The 23,112-nt window shown below is 40.9% G+C and overlaps 1 protein-coding gene across 1 annotated transcript in view; it reads right to left on the minus strand.

Moving 5' to 3' along the window:
- Positions 1 to 23,112, minus strand: part of uvrag (UV radiation resistance associated gene) — a 100,606-nt gene that overhangs the window by 26,010 nt on the left and 51,484 nt on the right. Inside the window, 1 exon segment of the mRNA XM_051937475.1 lies at positions 14,633 to 14,708. Within this exon segment, the coding sequence (XP_051793435.1) occupies positions 14,633 to 14,708 (76 nt within the window).

Below are 23,112 nucleotides of genomic sequence, written 5' to 3' on the forward strand. Positions count from 1 at the left end.
AAGAGAAGACAAACCTTTGACTTTAGTTTTCATTGGCTCCGAGTATCAAATTAAAACCTGCCACGGTATGAGCTGTGTCCGGTTTACTTTGGAAAAGGCCAAAGCATTCTCTGTCATCTGGGTTTGTTCAACTGTGACCCTGCATAGTGTTAAGAATGTTAAAACTTTTTTTTTTTTTGCACTGCCAAACAATTGCAGAGTTCGTATTTATACCAGTCATAAATGGATACAGAAAGATTTTCTCATAATCAGTGGTTGATTACAATCAGAGACTGGTCTTTGCAAAGCTTAAGACAGACTGCAAAGACGCAATTTACTGTGTACATTTTATATCTTTTTTACCCCAAAAGCGATGCAACACACATGACCGAAATCGCAGGTGGAGTGTTTGTTGTATGATTTGTTTTAAATCAGATAAGGAGGTGTAATCTGTGACTGGAATGGTTGATTTCATTTCATAAAGTCTTCTGACAAGAGTTCAAACTGTTCAGCTGTATGCTGACTAATAACAGCTCCCTGCTCTTTATTTGTTTGCCTATGATACAATGATTAGACTCATTTGCTCTAATTCCTCTCTAGCTGCTGCCAGCCTCCATGTGCTACATCCACACAGAAACACAGAATACATTACACTTCCTGCCTTTTACATCTCTACACAATCTATCATCCCATGGCTTTCCCCGAATACGGATGCATTTTATCTCACTCTTCTCCACAAAAACAGACACACAGGTTTTCATTATAAATAATCACATAATTGGCTAAATGGATTTTTTAAAAATGTGACCTAATTCTTAATCAACCAAATCTGATTAGGTATTAAAGAGAGAGGCAGTAACAGAACAATGAACAAGAAACAAATAGCTATTGTGTGGTGAAGTTTTTTTTTTTTTCCATCCACACTTCTGGAAGCCAACTATGTAGATTGTTCCATTAATTCAGCGTGAGGGAAAGAGTGTGGGCTAGAATGCGCGGTTTCTGACTAATGAGCTGGATAAAGTCCATTGCTGAATGGAATTGAAGGTTAGAGTGAAATACAGTTCAATCCAGCCCTCTTAAAACCACCAATTCATAAAAACCGACGACTAACAAAAAAAAAATCTCTCACCAATAACTCAAAAAGAATGAATCTATTCAATACATTAATGAAATGTGACAAAGCATAATTGGAATTGAGTGAAACAGCACATAGCTGATAATCCATGCAACACTTCAGCTCTCATCAGTTGAATCTACCGATCATAACTCTGTTGTCTTCAGGCCACCAATAGTTAAGGCTGTGAGGTGGAGAAAGCAGAGCAGACCTCTGTCATCGAGGACTGAGGAGGTGAATTATGACACTGCTGCTGACAGGTGAAACTCTCTGGCTGCTCTGCTCTCATAGCCATGGAAAGGAGCAATAGTCTACTGAACTTAAAAATAACTAGAATAGTTTACGCTCCAAACTCCTTTAGTCTGACTGCTGTAATGGTTGCGAGGCTAAAGCTCCAAACACATAAAAGCCAAACACATGCACTGACATAATATAATTACAGCATGTGTATTTGTGTTTATATTTGTAGTTGGATGCCTACTGCCCCAGGCAGGGTGCAGGTTTTGTGGACAGCACCCTAATTGCTCTGAAAAGCACAGCCAACGACTTGGCTGAGACAAGTTTTAACTTAAAAAAGGTCTGTTTCCATGGGGACAACAGCACTGGCAATGATTTGTCCACTAAAATTTTAGCGATGCCCGTTTGGCGTCATAATGTGTGAGCAACAACCTGAAGTGTGACAACAAACAAAACAGTTGATAAGCAGTCAAAAGCCTCTTTAAGATATGAACTCATTTCCATTATTTTGATGGCTATCTTCATGTCTGAATGAGTACCATAGTCACTTTTCCATAAAAGCTGAAACAGCTAAGATATAAGTCAGATCTAGTAACATCTATGTATCCTTTCCAACATGGCCCAAGTCTGAATTGTATGCAGTCACAGTATATAGTATAGACATTTATCCATTAGAAGCTCCATGGAACTTGATACACTGTTCAATCTGACACATATGGCAAATATTGCTAACGTATTGTGCGATGAAATCATGGAGAACATTACCTTTAAAGTGACCCATGCCTGAAAAGGGCTATGCTAAATCTGAAGATATGGTGCAAGGTTTTCTAAGTAGAACTGTCCTTAAAGACTCCGAAAGTGAAAATCAATTTCTTTACCTTGTAAACATGTCAATGTGGTGTTTTTATATGCTGAATGACACATCATGAAAAACATAGTCGTCAATGCAATGGCTGAGTATTTCCATAATTCTGTCAACTTGCAGGGTGGGTCTTTGTATATAATTTTTCTTCTTCAGAATCTGCTTCCAGTTCAAACATGTATGGGTGAATTAGTCCAACATTACAACTTGCTATTGTGTATCATAGCGTAGTCAAAGGTGAGCTGGTGTGCTCAAGCTGCAGTGAGTTGTCACATTGTAGAGTCACACCTATGCCATTTTTAAGACAGGAAGGAACTATTTGATACAGAGATGCATTTTTAGAGGTTTCATCAACAATCTGAGGGGGTTGTATAACTTCTTACAAAAATACCCAAGGCCATTTTCATTGCTCATGGTACGACTGAATGTGTATATGAAGATTTATGTTGAAATGGCCCAAAATGTTTTTGACCACCCTTGCCGAATATGCCGTTGGTCATTTGTGTGCTGCCAAAACAGCTCCAACCCACTGCTTTGAAGGTGAACTGTGGTATCTGGCACCAAGACCTTAGGAGCAGATCCTTTAAGTCCTGGAAGTTGTGAGCTGTTGTCTTGGTCCACTGTCAGTAGATACTCACCACTGCAGACCATGAGCACCTCACCTCATAAGCCTTGCAATTTTGGGACTCTAATTCTTTCTTCTGGCTATACTTAACTTGGCAAAGTTGGTAAGGTATTTACCCATGCCTACCACATTTAATAGACTGAGAAGGAGAATGTCTAATACACCTCAAACCTTGACAACCAATGTTATTGGCTTCATCAGTGAGTGATCATCATGTTTCAGCTCATCAGTGCATACTCACTTGGTAGTATAAGATGCCTTATTTCTTGAATATCTTGGCATCATATAAGCCTAAGCTGTAGGTATCTGTAAGTTCTGTAAATTTTAACTTGTCTCATGATCATGCTAACATTCTACACACAAATATTGGGAAATATGGGCTTTGGACTCAGAGAATGCAGCTTACACTAATTATTTTCAAGGAAAAGAAAAAAAAAAGAACCCCTTCACAGCCTCCTTTTTAACTTGAGCTGGTGTTTATTTAACAGCTGCTTTCATGAGCCACTTAGCCCCTTTGCTCCAATAACTGTAAAACAGTTATGTGACCTCTGGGACAACAGGCCTGGACTCATCACAGACGCTTCATTAAAACAGAAAAAGCTGTGGCTGGATGGCAGAGATGATGACATGACAGCAAGGACACCCCACCTATATCCTCTCCTCCTGGCCAAGTAATGTTAGCTGACCTCAGAGGTTGACAGAGAGACACGAGCCTAATGAGGTGACACTTTACAAGACAGAGAGGAGTGTTGGAGCAACTGACATTCAGAGAAAGAGACTAATTCTAAGATTAACTGGACAAACCAAAATTAGAGAAAAACTCGTTGACTCTCTGAACTCGACAATGAGCACCACTGAAAGGACTTTGTGGTCCACAGCTGCTGTGTTAATTCAGATGAAAAGCTGCTGATTGGACAGAGTCAAAGGGCTGTAATGAATTCCACATGGACACAAGAACAGCACTGGATAGAGGAATTAACACAGAGCCAGGATGCCTGATATTTTTTCAAATACTGACCAGCTGGGGCCAGCATTGTTTTATTCTACGAGCTGTTTAATGTCATTGTACTGCAATAAGGTCTGCACTCATGACTGAATACCTCCACTTGCAAACAACTGAGTGGCAGAACACAGGACTGAAGAATAGTTTTTCTAAACTTGCTGACAAAAATAAATGTAGTCTTTGGTAGAGACTCCAGAATTGACGCTTGGCTGGTCACGCTGTAAAACACAATGACATAACCACGATCAAAGGAAGTGATAAAGCCCCCAGTGAAAAATAATCTGTGGACTGTCTGATGGGCTTTTCTCTTCCCTTTCATCTGCTGAGGAGTTATCATGCAACAAAAGAGAATTCTGGGAGTGGACGGACTTCAGAGAGGCCTTGGTGCTAAAACAGTGTGCTATAGCATGTAGTGAGACAAGCAGAGCAGTCTCCAAACAAACAGGCCTCAGCTACAAATTCCAACCAGCTGGAAACTGCAGACGCATTATTAAGTAAATGATGGAGCAAGGCGGCCAACACTCTCTAAACACCGAATATCACAGCAAACCCCACATTTTTAGAACATTTTGCCAGAGAAATCCACAGCCGGACCTGCGAGGAAAAGACGCTCTAAGATAATCACACCATGAATGCACTGATTTATTATGAAAGATGATCCATAGTGAATGAAACATGCGGTTTATCATATCATTTGTGGATCTGAACCTATTAATTCAGATATATATTTTTTAGATTAAATACTTCATACATCTATGCGTTCCTCTCTGTCCGATGATGTCTTCGCCCTCATCAATCTCTGCAAATAACATTTTCACTTGACTGGAATACCTGGAGACACTTTGGTCAAGGCCTAAATAACGAACACTTTTGCTCCTATGAAATTCTTTCCAATCACTCACTTTCACATGCACACAGACACAGGATTAACATTTACTTTCGCCCTTATATTTAGTGGAAGTAGCTCCTCTGGTACCTCTTAGCGGTGATGGACAAACCTGGAACTACCAACCACAAAATGTGGAAATTCAATTAGACGAATTTAAGTGTTTCATAAAGTCATAGGTGGCTGTCCAGAGGAATTCCCATAAAACCCTGGAGCTCAGGCATAATCGCAGCGCACTGACGGCCTCACTACGTACACACGCCCTAAGTGGAAACCACAGAACAGTGACATACACTTAGAAGTGCGGTCTGAGACCTGCTTGTAAATCGCAACTTCTGGCTGACGGCGAGAAGGAGCTGACAGACTACAAAGACGGCTCTCTTCATTGTATTGGTCAGCTCTGGAGCATCCATTAATTCCATTCTTCCCTCCTCAAGTACCTGAGCCTGTCTGGTTAAATCTCTGCAAGCACCACACCACAGGGATGCTACCGCCAATCCACAATCTCCCTGATACAGCAGTATATGGTAAATATCTGTTTATGGAAAAGGGTGCTCCTACTTTTGGCTGTAAAAAGGGTCCCACCAACAACTTTCTCTGGCCAATAAGTGGCGGTGGATGCAAGCTGTAGCTAACAACAAAAGTTTGTGATGGAAAACAGGGACCACACAGTCAGGCTATGAAAACCCACGGAGAAAGAGAGGTGTACGTTAAAGCCTGGGCCTGGTTAATAAATAGCTTTAGCAAGGAGTTTCAGAGAAACACGGGACGACTAAATCTTTGGGAGTTTATTTTCCCTGCCGGCTGTTACTTCTGAACAGAAAAAACAATTCTTATGTAAATGCAATTTCTCTGTAGCCGTTCCGTCTTGTACAACAACAGTGCACTGAGCTGGTCAGGTTTCTGCTCACACATCTGCCTCAGCCAACATACACAGACCACAGGTAGCTCCCAGTTCTTGTGTCAAAACATTTATCAGTACAGTTCTGCACGGGAGCAGCAGTGATTATAGCTACCTCTAATTTGATTATATTCAGTCGAGGCCAAAATTTTTCGTACCCATGTCTCGTTTTGGTTTATGATTCATTTTTATTTGAGTAATAGGTTTCTTTTCATTAGGAATGGCATAAGCATCGTTTTCAACAAGTGAAAAATATGGCAATATATTGTATTAGAAAGGTTAATGATAATTTTTTTATATTTCTTTTTTTAAAGGTATTTTTTGTGCCTTTTACTTTAATCATAGCCAACAGTGGTGAGAGAGACAGGAAACATGGGGAGAAGAGTGGGGGAAAGACATGCAGTAAATGGCCACTGTGTCGGGGACTATAGCCCCTGTTTATGGGTCGCCCGCTCAATTTGTTGAGTGGGAAACCCTTTATCTTCCACCATATCAATTAAACTATTCTAATAATCGCTATCAAGCTTTCTTTCACATCTCCACTGGGATTTTGTTTCACTCCTCTTTGTGATACTCTCCAGGTCTTTGAGGTTGAACGTTTCCTTGCCATCTCTTTTGTCTTCAGTTCCTCAACAGATTCTCGATGGGATTCAGGTCTGGGCTCTGAGTCACTCCAAAATGTTCATATTGTTTTCTGTTAAACATTTCTTTAGCACTCTGGCTGTATGTTTTTGATCACTGTCTTGATTAAAGGTCCAATGCTGCCCAAGGACATGTTTTCTGCAGACTGCTTAACGTTTTTCTCCAGAATACTACTGTCCTCTTTCCTCATGATGCTATTTACTTTGACAGAGCTACCTGACCCATTAGCTGAATAACACCCCCAAAGTATTACACTTTCAATGCCATACTTGGCTGTGGAGGTGGTACTCTTGGGATCTGAATGCTTCTCCTTCCTTTCTTCCCTGTGGCCAAACAACTCCATTTTTATCACATCCGACCACAGACGTCATGACCAATAGCCTTCTTTTTTTGTTCAGGGCTTTTTCAGTGCCTGCTGGGAGTCTGACTGAGATGTCGCAACCAAAACCACTCAGATTCATCAGGATGGTCTGGGTGGTGATCCTTGTATTCCTCTTGGCCTCTCGCACTACCTTTCTTGCCAGTGCAGGAGTCACTTTTGTCTTCCTTCCCTTTAAGATTTCTCACGGTGCGGAACTCTTCGTATTTTTTGATTCTGCTGTGCACTGTGCCCATTAGCACTTGAAACACTTAGAGATGACTTTATAGCTTTTTTCCATCTCATGAGCAGCCACAATGCACAACTCTCTCTCTCAGTGATGTACTATAATAACAAGCTCACTAAGCTCTTGGTTTTTGCTATGACTTGCAATTGACTTGCGACTGATTAGAGAAGAACTGCATCAGCTGTTCTAAATTTAAACCGTAATAGAATGCTGTAAAACAACTTAGACATTACCAGAACCATTTGGAATGGTACTGAAGCTGCATTTTCTAAAATGTTTGTGACAATTTGAGTGGTGTGAAGAGATTTAGACATGCCATTTTTAGTAAAATATACAAATGAATAATATTACTAAAAATTCATTGTTAACATCTATAACACAATTCCAGCCAAATGAAACATATTTGTCTAACTAAAGTTACTATAAATTACAATTAAAAATAATTACACTGCAATTATAAGACCGATGAACGCACTTTCACATATTGGAATAATTAAAATATAATCAGAATTATTATTTAATGCAAACATACATCCTATTATCATAATAATTCAGATTGTGTCTGTCCAATATATACAACATGCAATCCAAACTGTATACAGAACCAAGCAATGTCGGCTTTTGACAGATCTAATCTTACGTCCAAAACCATGAGAACTGTGACTTCCCGTCTTCTTTCTTCCCTCTTCGCATTAATCATCAGCCAGGGGAGAGCAGCAGACAGCCATCAGCCCACCGTCTCCACTCATGTCAGGCTGTTAACAATCTCACAATACAACCCATACCACTCTCAATTTTACCCACTTATAACCTGCCAGAAATAATTTCTTGCTTGAAATGTGATAAATACAGTACACTAATGAAGTGCTTTTTACTGTCAACGGAGTAAAGAGATCTTGGTAAGAGTGGCACCCTAATGGCGTCTAAATGCAAAACACATTGTCAGACGAAGGCCCTATAACTTATCCTCTATTAGATGGAAGGAGATGATTGTCCAACATTTGTACAGCATGTGGCCATGTGGGAAATGATGCTCGAAGCATAAGAAATCAAGCTATACTTTACGAAGCTAAAGCAAAACAGACACGTTTATGGCTTGGCCTAGAAGAGAATTTCACCTGGAACCTCATTTTTTCTTTCTTCTTTCATGTTTCGGGTGAAAGTGAGGCATACTACGCTGAGTTAGTGCTGTATTTTCTGGTGCCTGTCCCGCCCATTATGTGTTTTATCATATCAATCCCTGGAAAATGGAAAACGGATGTGGCTGTTATGGCGGGATGAAGACAATGAGTGGCAGCAGGCAGTTGAAGTGCCCTGATTACTTCCAGGGCTTGCCTGTCTTAGGGTAAAGATAGTGGCAGAGCCTTGGGAACCGTGGTCCAGGGTTCAGGTAAACAAACAGCATACAGTGGGCTGCATTATGATTCCTGAACATTGAGGGGTCTGTTTGTTGAGATGAGGTTTGCGTAGAGGCGTCTGGACAGAAGAATGACCGCTGTTGTTCGGGGGGGGACAGTGGAGATGTAATCGCCTGTTTTTCTTTCGCTTTTTTTTTTCGAGAATGTTCGTTGGAACACGCCGAGAAGTGAGTCACAAACCGCAAGCCTCAGTTGGACAAAGACAGAGAAGGCCAACAGGCTTCTGAGGGAAACCTGGAATAGTTGTGTCTAAAAGTATTCCAATTCTAAGAAAGGGCCAGCTGAGAAACAGGCTGAAGGGGATAAATACTGCAGACATGAACACATACAGGAAATGTTTTCTTTTGGGAGCAATGAGATCCAAAGATGAATCCCTGTCAGCTATCATTTTTCACCTAAAATACTTTTTAGTGGCTTCAAATCTGTGCTTATATATCATAGTGTTCATTGTATCTCATCCAGGTGTGTTTGATGTTGAAACTGAAGCAATGCTTCCAAGATGTGGCAAAATAAATTAGATTAAAGTGCATTTACAGTGAATATATAAAACACTAGGGAGCAAATGCCATATTTTAGTCATTTACATTCTGCATTACTACAGAATCACTCATTGCACACAGTCGCTTCTGATCCAACAGAGTAAACACACAACCGTGCAAAAGTATGACAACTGTGGAAAAATGCACAAATAATCTGCATTTTTCTATAATGAGTCAGCTGTTTTCACAAAACCCAGTTGTAGACTCTGTACCATCTCCAACATCCACATTACTATAGAACAGAGGAAATAAGGTAATCCCTGGAGAGAGTTTTCATTGGGGAATTTTAACCATTTTGACAACTCAGTCTGGGGTGGAATGGAGTTATGAGGTGGAAGGAAGCTGCATAATGTTCACTTTTTGCGTGTCTTTGTCTGGGTCATATGGTTTCCATTGAAGCCCAATCACATGAGCTAATGGCCACAAAGGTCTATGCCAAGACTTTGTCGTATCTCTTTCGACTGAGGTCACAGACTTTGTCACTGAGGTGAAGAGATGAAGGCAGGGCCTTGAGTTTGGAATACAGCATGTGGATTTAACAAAGATAAAACGAACGAGGAAGAGACAAGAGCGAACAAAAGAAAGGCGGAGGTAAATGGGTGTGCTTGCAATCACCTCACCAAAGCTGATGACACATACCATAGATTCCCATGTTCTTTTTTTCCAATATATACATAATAGCAAACAGACCTCTCAGGCCAGCTCACGTTTTATTTACAAATCACTCAGACTTTTGTTTAACCACAGTTTCAGTGCAGGAGAAGGACAATTTCTCCTGCTGTATTGTATCCAAACCAACAATGTCTCCCTGTAAGGTTGAGATTATTGAAAATTACATTTTTACAATTTGGGCTCAGCAGCCTGTGGATCATACAGCCTAACCGCAACATTCTGAGTCCAATCTGGCTCCGAAATTTTGTTGTGTGTAAGCTTGCATTTTTCATTCTTTTCAGACTTAACACCCAGCTTTAGGCTCTGCATTAATTTCACGGCAAATTTATCCTTTTAACTGATAGACTTTCCAGAGTTATTGAACTCAGAGCAGTTGAGAATGTGAATTTTATGCAAAGCACTGATTTACAGGCTGTATTAAATACTAGATGTCATCAGTCCTATTCATCAACACTAAGTAATGAACAATTTAAATGTAAAACACAAAAGGTTATCTACCGTTGATTATTTTTGTAATTTGTAAGCAAAAGTTATTCATACACCTTTACCTTTCCAAATAGCTTCACCAAGAATACCTCCAGTCAACCAGCTCCCGTTCCGCTTGCTGCCACCTCAACTAACCACTAAATACAGTAGACTCCCCCATGACTCATAGCTGTGTTTTATGGAGCCACAGTTGCCGCTCTTAATGGCAGCAGGCGCTCTGACGTACGCACCAGACCACCAGTATGGCACTCTGCCTGTAGATCATGGTGTGAAATTGCCCCGAGACTTGGAAGGCGGGAGACTACAGACAACTTTCCCCAGCAGACAGAAATAAAGGTGAACCCAGAGGTGACCTGGTTGGGCCGCAACAGATTTACTGTGTTTTAATTCCTGATACTTGGTTTCCTGAGCCTGAGGCCCACAAAATATGATACACCAAGCGTAGCGACTGAGGACTAATTGTTGAGCCGACCCCCTCCTCCTAAAAACCTAAAGATTTTGTGTAGCATCAGTTGTCATCTAATCAGCCCCACATGCCTGTTTTCCAACAACATAGCCGAGCGGATAACACAGGGAGTAAGTAAATGCAGCACATGGCTCTCCTCCAGACAAAAGGCTGCTGCTTTTCCTTTGGAGTCAGCCACACTAACTTGGCTAATTTGTCTCTGTGAAAGGAGGAATGGCAGGTTTAACGTTTGTGCCCCCCTGTGGATGGGTATTTCAGGCCCAGCTACATATCTGCAGCCAAATGCTTTGACAAAAAGCAGCAGCCAGATGCCATTCATTTAACAACTAGGCTGAGAGAAAATAACATTCTCTCTAAATTACGTCCAAGTTTCGGTACTGGTTCAGCTTGGACCAAAGAGAAAATATGTATGTTAACTACAACGGCAGCGTCTCGGCACAAACATGTTTGACTTACTTACAGCATTGTGAATTTGGCAATATATACGGCTTGCACAAGATATAAGAGGGAGCTGGAGAGAATGACCGGGCGTCAGGCCAAACATTCCTTGAAGCTTTTCTTAACTTCTCTTTGTCAAACAAATTAAAGTGAATTAACAACATGGGACATGGGAGTCTGTTACCACCTGACATCCAGGGTGCTCCAAGCAGCCTCCCCATCTTTACCCCTGGCGTCATGTCACGAGGCCTAATAAAGTCAAACTTTTCCTTCTGCCACATCAAAGCAGGGTCGTCCCGCTGTGGCCCTGATCCTTCGCCAGCTTCGCTGTATCACTTTCAAACACAGTCACACAGGGCAATTTAATAAGAGATAGACAGCTAATGTCTCCCACCCAGGCTCCAGTCAGTCACCAAACCAGCCAATCAGACCTTCAACTGGTCCTACTGTGAAACCAGACCTCTGCTTTGTATCATGAAGCCAGACAAGAGACAAGCTGTGCAACAACTACACAATATGGCGGGATCAACTGAAAGACACAAAGAAAAAAAATTTGAAAACCACGGTCTAAAAAATAATATCTGTCTGCTGCAACTCAAATGTCGTCTGTAAATCATATCAGCAGTAATAAAAAGCCTCAAGCCTCAAGTGTAGGGGTCAATAAAGCAGCCATTTTTTAATAAAAGTCCCCGTAAATTAAAGAGAAATGCACAACAGACAAGAGTAAAAGTCAGCCTTCCTGATAAAGAAGTTGAGAACAACACAGTTAAGGAATACTAATTAGATTTAAAAGGAGGAATTACATGTAGCTTGAAAGAGTTCCGTTTTTTTTTTCATGCATTTTTCAAGCTTAACTCCCTAAATCTTAACACAAACTGAAAAGTCAGACACAGAGGAGTGAAGAATTTAATATGGCACACAGAAATCAACTAACTGGGATGGGGAAGATCCTGTAGCAGTGGGTTCTCCTTTATCAAATGTGACATGTTTACCGCTTCTTCAATTTCGAAACAATGGTCTATTATCACTGTCATACGGCGTCTGATTTCTCATGAGGGAAAATTAAATTGTTTCTGAGTCAACTCGAAAACTCATCCATAACGTGGATGGAATCTGGCACACAGAAAAGTGAAAATGTGGAGCTTTAAATGAAAGCTGAAATTTCATCCCGCAAAAGCAGCGATGCTTTCGTGAGCTGCTGAAAGCAAAATGTCTAGTATTACTTTAGGTTTAGTAAATGCAAAATTTGGTTATTTATACCTGCAAGGGTCACATTCGCTTTGCAGTGCATCCTTTCTGTCACTACAGAAATAAGTTTCCGCAGAGGTTACATACTCACAAAAAACAGTAAGTATGCTCTGTTTTTATTAATCCATCATTCCACAAATTCCTCTTACAAAGTTATCATGCACTCCTCGCTGTGCCCACCTGTGTTACGGCTGATTGTTTCCATCTGGGTTCAGAACTTTAAATTTGAATTGGTTGGTGAGGACGTCCTGTTGTCTGGATCTCATTTTTCATCTCCAGTGAAACAGATTCCTTTGAAGCACCAGATATACATTGGGTTTCTGAGAGAGCCAATTTTATGAAAACTAAAAGTGTAAATTCGTTTTGCTCTCGCTGTCTCCACAGATCATTTTGGCACAACAAATTCAGCAATATTTAGATTTTATTATAGACATGTCAATTTCAATCAAAAATATCACTCCTCAACCTGCTTACATGTGTCTTCTATCAGTCGGCAAATTAAACTTTCAGAAAGGCTGCGCATGCGGTGCTACATCTGATAACACCACATGGTTAAGGTAGGTGAAATAGAAATCTCAGAAAGCTTAGATCATAATGTGTGGCTTTGATAAAAAGGATTACGATCAGGTGCTACATGAGTTGAAAGGCAGGAGATGTCAAATGTTCTACATGTGAAATGCACATTTAAATCTCTCTATATTTTTCTGTGGTGCATAAATGTGGCACAGTTTGCGTATAATATACTCTTCGAAACAAAATATCCTGACTTAATTACCTATTGCACGGTCAGAATAAGCTATTTCCACTTGTTTAACATCTGGAGATAGCTGAACACCTGGCACGCTAACTTGTATATCGAGGAAAAGTACAATGCATTTAACTTTTAGGATAGTGTTTTGTGCATTCCTAGTCAGACAATTTGCACATTCCTGCCAGTATGTACGTATTTTTTCTTACTTTAGAATAGATTTGATTTTTATACTTGCTTATTTCTGATTTGTAACACTTATTTTTTATTTTTCTCCTAACACTTACTGTTTATCTGACTGACAGCATTAGCTTTGAATTCACAACTTGTCAGTGTATAATTTTTTGAATGAAAATATCAAGTCAAATTCCTACAAAAAGAAATCCTTGAGCTTTGCTGCAAATCTTTGGCCATATTTCAAGGAGTTTTAAAGGTTGTATCTGTTCAAGTCAAGTGGTGGGAACTCATGTGCACATGTGGGCAGTCACACACTTGTGCGTCTGCTCACTTTGACAGTTATTACAGCACAGTAAATTCTAGAGAATGCTACCAACCTCACAGCCCAACTAATATTTCAACTCTGACATGAGAGCACTTAGATTGACACACAGTGATGGAATGAGTGTCAGACGATAGTGTGGTGTTATTCAGCGACGTGCACCAAGCTAACAATGTGCATTACAATACCAAACTTGAATAATGGCTTCCACTTTGAAGTCAATACACAAATTTAGAAACATAACATACTATATCCAGTGAGACTTTGGCCGCTTTGTCATTCCCTTTAGTGGTTTCAGAAAGCACTTTTTTTCCTTTGCTGCCTGAAATCCTTCCCTATCTTACTCTTTTTCTTATTCTTCAATGCTGGTGGGAAGATGGCATATTGGAAACTGGCTACAAGCTTGTGGTCTGGTATTAGAACTAAAACCTCCCAAAGTGCAGTGGTTTGAAGTCAGCCACCTGCCAGCGCTAATTGCTGAGTCTTATTCAGTAGAGAGGCCCTTAGTTCCCGCCTGGACAAGGAGAAAAACAGGGAATGGAATGTAAATTGTTAAAAAAGTTGGTGCTGAATGTCTCAGGGATCAACGAAGGGAGTCACCAAGGTCAGCACATTAAGCTTACTTGAACAAGCACAGACAGGTCAAGAGTTCAACATATCACACTAAAAGCACAAAATCAACAAGAAAAGCACTCAGGGATCGCAGTACTCCGCCGAGACTGCTCAGTCATTGTATGTACGGATGAAATCTTTAAACAATTCGTGGTCCGCAGCTGTCGAATTTGTAGTAGGATCGCAATTGGCAGCTGACATAGTGTTCACTTGTTGTCATAGTAACAGTACCGCTAACTCGCAGTGATATCTATCTCGGAAATCCTTAACAAATTTGTGGATCCAGACTGTAAGTCGCATCACTGTCCAAATCTAATCGCCAGTCTGTCGCAGGGCTACATATATAGACAAACAATCACACTCGCATTCCCACCTACGGGCAATTTAGAGTCATCAATTGATCTCAGCATATTTTTGGACTGTGGGAGGAAGCCGGAGTGCCCGGAGAAAACCCACGCATGGACAGGGTAAACATGCAAACTCCATGCAGAAAGATCCCAGGCCTTGGCCGGGATTTGAACTGGGGATCTTCTTGCTGCAAGGCGAAAGTGCTAACCACTACACCACTGTGCAGCCCCTAAATAAGAAGAGTTAAGGATTAATTTCTTCTGGCATGGCAATCATGTGCAAGTAATGTGTGTCCATATAGTACCTGGGCAATGTTCTTGTTGAGTAAGTAGACACCGTATTCAAAATGAAACCTCTCTCCTCTGGGGTACAAAGGGAATCTGTAAAAGACAGGAGAGAAAGAAAAACTTAGAGTTAAACAGGAACAGGTGATTTGTCCTCATGGTGCGTTACTAACAGTCTGGAAACAGAGGTGTTAAGACCCTCTGCAAGATATGTGGATTTCCAATAGCATTATATCCAAACAATGTATCATAATATACTGCAGCTCTATCCATGTGAAAATCTCAGCAAAAGATGGATAGATGAAAAGGCGGCTCATTGCTTGTTAATTTTACTTCGAGGGATTCAAACAACTGCTGCTTTGTGGCTCTGCAACATGTAATGATTGTTTCGCAGTGCAGAAAGAGTCTGTTCACGTAGCCAGCAGCGTTTACAGTGGCTAACACTCACAGATGACTAAAGAAGCTGGGTCTGGGTCTATGATCCCAGCACACAGCTGCCACCTCTTTACCTTGTTAAGATGAAATATCAAACAGCAGCAGAGGCATCCAGTCTGTCCATCTGCCTCTGAGCAGGAACAAAGACAACTTTTCCTTTCAGCATTGTGGGAAAGTCCCATCGCCGTCAGTCAGATGTCTTAGACAGGACTGCACAGAATTCTCACAAAGGACAGGGGAGATAGCCCAAGGTGCTGGGGAGGGTACTGAGGGGAGTATGTTGACATGCAGGGCGGGAAAGTTATTTACTACCAGGGATGTATGGCTGGACTCATCCCTTCCTGTCATTATGTGCTTATGTCTGTAGATCTCCCACTGAGAGGGCTACAGTATATTGGGAAACCAGCTTCACAGACAGAGCAGCGCTTTGGTCTGAAAACACACACATACACAAACCTGTTTGCATATACACACTTATGATGGCGTTGTGTATCTAAATTATATCCAAGCTGTATCAAGACTCCATCTCTAAATTCTTCATCTTAACCTTTCTGAGCAACCCATACCTAATCTCATGCTTAACCTCTCACTCAAAAGCTTCAACAGTGCTTTTAAAGAAGAAAAAGTCTTCATTTTAGAGGATTTTCACTGTTTATTTCTGCACATGAAAGAGACATCCGGTCTTGTAGGAACAAAAGTCCAACAACACAAACATGGGATGTTCTACTGTGGACACAGCATTTATGCAGTTTGCCAAATAAACAGCTGATCATTTTTTTCCTGCAGTAGTTGTCGCAGGAAAACAGTTCTGTCAAACAGAATCAACATGCAAGGGAACTGTTACTGTAAAGATAAGTATTTCCATGTGAAAATAAATTAGGAAAGCTTGTGTCACTGTGTGATGCCATGTGAGGGAGGCCAAAACAGCCACACAGAATCCAGTTTGGAGAAACAGCTTGAAACAGCTTGACTCCAGTAACAAATGATAACATCATACATCTTACTTGATTCAACTGTCATCATTTGCTACTTAATTAGGTCTCTAGAATGATGTATTTCAAGGATACTTTGCATTGATCTCCCGATCATGATTTTTTCCCTTCGGAGTCATTTAATATCTAGTATCTGCTGATACCATTTTCCTAGATAATACACACTTCAAGTACATTAATGTAAATACTTGACACTTGAATACTGAAAACTGCATCTCTGCATCCAAGCTGTTCCTTAATTTTACATAGGTGGTCCCCAACCTTGCTGTAAAGCTCCAGTAGGGCACTGCCTGAAATGAACTGTGCAGTACTGCAGCTCCCCACCCTCCAAATAACAGTGAAAACCTATACTATCAATCTCAATTTTTGAGATTATACTCTTCAATTAGCATTTTTGAGGAAATTCTAAAATGTGACCCAAACACATCCAAAAGACTTTTAAATGACTTCATCCTAACTGAAGAGTCTGAACAGTTGTACAAGATGCAGGTTTCTGTTATATGATAGCGTTCTGATGTGTGTAACATGGGCAGTAAGTGTAGACTTGTATTGAATGGTTTGCACATGTGTGTGAGCACGTATGTGAGTGTGTATTTGTGATTATGTGCATCCGGATTGCCTCCTTCCTGTGTGTCCCCCCTGGAGACTGGGTCATGGTCTTTTGGTAATCCCATGCAGGAGCAGCTATTTGCCCCCTCTTTCTATGACCCATAGGTGTCTGAGGTAAGAGGAAAATACAGCAGAAAATATACTTAACTTCTACTGTCCACTGAGATCGTGCAAACAGCCCTGCAACCCTGGTCTGAAGGCCAGCTTTTACTGAGACCTTGATGCTCTTAGACCACAAATCTTCAATGGCAATCATGTTTTAGCATTTGCTCTTGATAACATTAACACACTCTTTTACCACGTGGACTCTTTCTTGAATTTGGCTTTAATTCATGCGTTGCAAGTTTGTTTTGCATCATATCTGAGCCTGTCAGGAGATCTCAGACAACATTCTGTTCCAGCGCTCACTGTAAATACATCCTCACTCACGCATTACAAAGCAACTCTGGGCGAGTTTGAAAAAGTAAACCTTTAACAGATGGAGATCATTGCAGGCCCAGAATGAAATCTAAGAGGATGTTGCTGCAAAGTCTGGTAAGCAAAAAGTGAGACGCTGTAGCCTGAGGGCCACACAGCCATTTACTTGTTGGTCATGCAGCCAGGGCCCCACGGAGTAAGCAACACGCCAGAGGTCATATCTCAGCACTAGGAAATAACTTCCAGAGAGAGGAAGAACAACACAACAGGCATTCCCTTCGCACCGCTGGCAAACCCAATATCACTTCCCCACGAACAGATAGGATTTGTTTGCTGATGAACACGTATGTAAAGGAAAACAGACTCACTTCCAACACACACACACACACACACACGCACTAACACACAGGCTTCGTCATAGCGAAGTGATTAATGACTGCTGTCCACTGTGTCTGAAATCACACTGGAGAGACTCCGGTTCACCAAGCACCAGGAATTCCTCACGGGGACGTCCAGTACAGTCAAATATATTATTACACAGCAGCAGGGAGGATAGAGGGAGGAAGTCTGAGGACGGAGGGAAGGGAGGAGGTGCCAAAGGACTATATGATTCAGTTAGTGAGCACATTTCATAATTTTTGTATTATCTAATCTGACCCGGTCTGTCCCACAGCAGAGCAGGCACACAGCGATGTAAAATGTCACACAAAATAAAAAGTAAAGCACAGGAGTTATCATCAAAAAGGTCACTTTTTCATTTTCAGTTTCCATTTACCTCAGCTCTGACCTTGGGGACAGATAGCCATTACTATCATTTATGCTACAACAGTTAAAATGTAAGCAGTGTGTGTCTGGGAGAGACATAAGAAAAGCAAAAGGACATGGAATGCCATTTTTAATCACTCGGCCAGCGGCATGAACTGAAACAGTCCTCTACACTAAACAGGATGAAATAAATTACAATCCTGGAGGACTATGCAAGCCAAATCAGTACCCTGTCTGTCCATCAAGAAGGAGGGTCCAGAATAAACAGACACAAACCAGATAAGAGTCATACAAAGGCTTAGAGAAGTATTGTTTGTAGCACTAGTTGTGCTTTCCAACTGGTTCAAAACAATTTGATTCTGTGATGTTGTAAATGAGCTCATGCCTACTTCAGCTGTTACACCTTCTGCAAAATGTACTCGGCTCTTTTGTTTAATTATGTTGTATACAAAAATCAAATAGAATCATCTCTATCTCAGCAGCCCCGCACGAATTTCTTCCCTTTCCCTAATCAAGCTGTTTCTTACATCAGCACATCCCTCTGCCGCTCCCCTCAGTGGCAGCTCTGTTGAAGGGTCATGTCCGCGAAACGAACACAGAAAACTGAAAATGACAGGCACCATAATCAACACACCCACTCACTTTAGGGTCCATTCAAAGACTGATTACTGTGACATGAAATCTCCTTTCATTGAGCTAATATTCAACTCTGCATGCACTGGACAGAAAGATGAAAAAGGAATGACAGTGATTTGAGAGCAGAAATAAATCTGTCACTTTTTTTTCTCCTCTCGTAAAAAAAACATTGTCCTTCTCTTTCTTTCTCATCCACTCCTCAGAGCGATCGCACAACAGGAGGTTAATGTGCTGGCTCCGTGTGCAGACACAAAAATATGTAATTAATAAGTGTGGAGCCGCAACACAGTAAAAAGACAAAAGCACCATCCCATAGGAAAATCCCCTGTCTCTATGGGCGAGAATATGAATGCCCTCAGTCTGCCAGCTCTTTAACTGCACGGTCTAGACACCCATTAACCACACAGACAAGCTTAAAATATAAAGCAGGGACTTGTGTTAAAAGGAGGAAACAACCAATAAACATGCAGCTACAGGGATGAGATGAAGCAATAGGAAGTCCATTGCCCTGTCTTCGTGTCCTTTTCTTTTTTAAAATCACTCTTTGCCCTGTCTTTTATTTCTGTTGAGGGATCTTTTAATTGCAGGCTCAGTTCTAATTCTTTTATCTTTGGTTGATTCACCACTGGTGTCTGCACTGTTTCCCTGCACTGCACCCCCGGGGCCTGCTAGCAGGTGTCAGCAGCACATGACGTCTTTTATAGCCTCCGGTTAAAGGGCCACATTTGAAGGCTATTTGTGCAAAGAGAAAAGATGAGGTTACTACGGCCCGAAGAGTTTAGTGAAAGCTCGTAAAAGGATTTTGCTTTGTGTATACATACAGCGTCTTTAAAAGTTACATTGCTTTCTACAGTTTTACAGCAATGACAGAGCCTAAATGGAGGGCACTGAGTCCATCTGAGCTATTGTTTCTGTAAAAATTATGCCTCTATAGGCTGCCGTGTTAAAAAAGGTCTATTAGAGAAGCAAGGCCACGAGGTCAGTGGGTGCCTCTTGTACAAACTATAGAAACCTGTATATTTAAGCATTTTGTAGTACGCTGGACTCCTCTTCTTCCCTCCTGCTTGGAGGAGCGCAAAAGAGGACAGCTATGCAGGTGGGTGGTCGAGCTTAGCTTTACTGTGGTTCATGGGAATACGGTGGGAAGGCTTCTAGTGACTGACTGACCTGCTGAAATGTATACACAGCCTGAAGTCTCCACATGTGTTAGCTTGCCTGTTTAGACATCCTAATTAATACTCCAAATGTGCAAAACAACAGTTCTGGCTCACAGGCTGGAGCCAAGGCTTGGCCGGTACTGACACCCCAGTTTTTAATGGGGGTAGGGGGATGCTTGAGAGTTTCACAAAGTCTTTAATGTGCAATTTCAAACGGCATGGGACCATAAATCATTTGGGCTTGGCTTTAAAAAAAAAAAAAAAAAAAAAAAAAAAAAACACAACACCTGCCTTGCAACCGTCAAGGCTCTAATGGCAGTACTTACTATATAAATCACAGTGAGCTGCAATTTTCAATATCTGAGAAATGATTACACTGAGCATCTGTCAGTGCATGCTATTTTAATGACTGCTGCTGCACTTAAGACCCCAGTATAACCATTTCACCAACTTGGTCTATGCCGTTAAAGTGTCTCCTGAGTGATGTGGCAGTTGCTTGCTCTGTCATACTGGGTTTTCATCGCTGCTCTTAAGAATATCCAGGGGTCGGCTGACCCCAGCTCCCAACCCCTACACTCTCATTTTCTCTTTGCCTTTGTTTTCTTCCTTTGTTTTAATTGCAAGCACAGATGGAGAAGAGGAGCTTGATATGATCAGCACCCGAGTACTCATTAACCAAAAACGTAGGACAAAAGAGACCTGATGTATCTTGGGAAATGATTTACTTTGTTATCAGCTTACCAGAGCACCTGAATATAAAGTGCTTCTGAAACACAATATCTGATCTTGAATCAAAAGGACTGAAAGGCACGTTGTCTTTTGAAAATTTGCAAAACTACATTTATTAGAACCAGAAATTGTAAATAGAACTGTTGTACATGTCAATTCCAACTCATTTTGTGGGATCCGTGGCATTTTAACTTTGTTCCACTACAAGACAGACATGCTTGAGTTCTCTCCGCTTGTAGCTTTGGTTGTGCTATTTGAATAGAGGGGCAGAACTTTAAATCGCAGTGAAAAATGAGCTCACAGTAAGTTAAAACTGTGACTGGAGTGAAAAAGCATCCAGAAGCTGCTTAGAGTTTAGTGGGTAAATCTACAGCCATTCTAGCAGTGAGGGTGTTGTCAGGCACTTGGACTACATGTACTTGAGCTAAACAGTAACTTCGGCATGTTCACACTCACAATGCTAAAGTTTAGTGAGTAAAATGTTTCTCATCATATCAAGGTAGAAGCCAAGTTTGATAGAAATGTTGTTAGCTTTCATTGTGAGCAGAACATGAAAGCAAATGAGTCGCTGTTGAGACATTTCGCAAAGTCACAAACCCCATGACATTGATGAGGGACAGGTGAGAGAATTACCAATTACTGATTAGTAATCACCCACTTGTCACCATGGGAATCTGCAGCAAATTTAATGAAGATCCATTCAACTGTACTTGCAACATTTTACGAAAGTATAAACTTTTTAGTAGCACTACAGAAAAGTCAGTAGGATTCTTTCTCTGAAGAATATTTTGGGCTACTTCATCCAATAGTTTGAGATTCTTCAATCTGGCCGAAAGACGTGGACAAATCGAGTGACAAACAGAAAGACCATTCATGACATTTTCACAGACGAATGGTTAGAAAGTGAAAAAATATGTAGTGAGTTTTACAAGAACATGCATTTTTTTCTAAAAACAAGTATATAGTACTATTGGACCTACAGTATCCTTCAGAAAGCTATTCAGCACAGATGCTTCTTGTTATCGTTTTAATGAAGGATGAACAAAGACCGTTTGAATAGGCTGCACAACAGCAGGGCTCCAAGATGAAGGGCTGCTTATGCAACTATCCTGTCAACCTAGAAGATCCTCCTTGACTTCTACAGAGGTATTATAAACACAACGTTCCTGCCATTGTCCTTGAATGATTTGGCAGAAAACCACAAAAGACAAGCAAACATTCTGTCCAGTCCCTGGGTGCCTTTGTACTTGACATACAGACGTAAAGAATGAGCTCGTTTCAAATCTGATTTAAGCTCTCTGAGTTCCCAAGTTGATCGCCTCATTTATCTCTTCAATGAAGGATGCAGTAACCGCAAATGAACCACTACCAAACACGCATATATCACAGGATTTAGCCTATATTGCCAAACTGAGATTTTTCTCTTACACTGTAGCACCCAGTGAAAACTGTAATTTTATAATAACATGGGTGACTGCACCAAATTATATCAGTCTTGAACGTCATCTTAGACTGAACATTTGTACATTTTATAAATTTCAATATATTAAATTCCATTAAATCATACCTAGAATGGCTAGATACCACAAGGACTCTGATGTCCTGTATTATCTTGTAATTTGGGTGAACTGACCTTTAATGCACTGATACTGAATGAATTTAAATGGAACAATAAAAAGCCAGACCGTGTGTGTTTGTGTGTGCTTTTCAGTTAAATAGGTCACCCCATAACCAAGGTGTTGAACCTGACCTGCTCCCTCATAGTTCTTTTCTATTTCACTGCCGTGCAACTTTAGTCAGGAAAGACTAGATTAGAGGCAATTCCCCTCTTCTCTTATGCACATGGTCTATGATGAAGACACGAAACCGCTGAAGCCTCGGAATGACAGCCTCTTTTCGGGGAGCTCATAGATAACTTTTTAGCTAGCCTGCTGCCCCTGGCACCCAACTCCACCAACAGCTTCTTTTGTGTTTGTACCAAACAGTGATGTGTAAATCCCACTTAAATCCATTTTCCTTTAGCCAATGATGAAGTTTTTTTCCTTTTTAAAGCTGATTTTCTTCAATAGGTTGGATGAATGGCTCTACGAGCTCTTGCTTTTTAATGGCTGAGTTCTGGTCTCAATCAAACACTGGACATCTGGATCGCATCTCCTCACTTCTCCTCCATGCAATCAGAAACACTGGAACTGAGCTCTGCACAAGACCAAATGTGGGTGCAACATGTTGTTGGAATCATAGTCCTTCTGGTTAGAGAAATTCTCTGACATCAGTGGACTCTGACATCCTCAAAAAGCCAAATCACGTACCAGACATCAGTCATCTTCCACACCTCACTTTCAAACAGTCTTACAAGGCCAGTTTCTAACTGTGGTCTGAGACAGCTGTTAGAGGGCAATGCAGTTTAGAGCACCACGGGTCTTGACTGGTTTTGTTGTGGCTAACATTTTACCATTTGACATAGTAAAGTCATTATTTTACCCCACAGATGGAAAGGAATAAAATTATATGAGCCAAAATCAAAAAAGAGAAACACATTCTTCTTTTATAACAGTCTGGTGCTTGTAATGCTTCAATTCACTCAGAAACCACGAACATGTTCTTGCTCTACTATAGCCAGCGCTTCTACAACAAAACATGAAGGATTATATGTCGGATAGTCACAGGTGCAAGTAGTTCAGCTACCAAAATCAGGACACACAGTTGTAGTATTACTAGAGATGCAGTTTTTTTTAAACAATTTTCTTGATAGTCAGTACC

Source organism: Acanthochromis polyacanthus, chromosome 17 (genome assembly GCF_021347895.1).
Source record: "Acanthochromis polyacanthus isolate Apoly-LR-REF ecotype Palm Island chromosome 17, KAUST_Apoly_ChrSc, whole genome shotgun sequence".
Lineage (NCBI taxonomy): Eukaryota > Metazoa > Chordata > Actinopteri > Pomacentridae > Acanthochromis > Acanthochromis polyacanthus.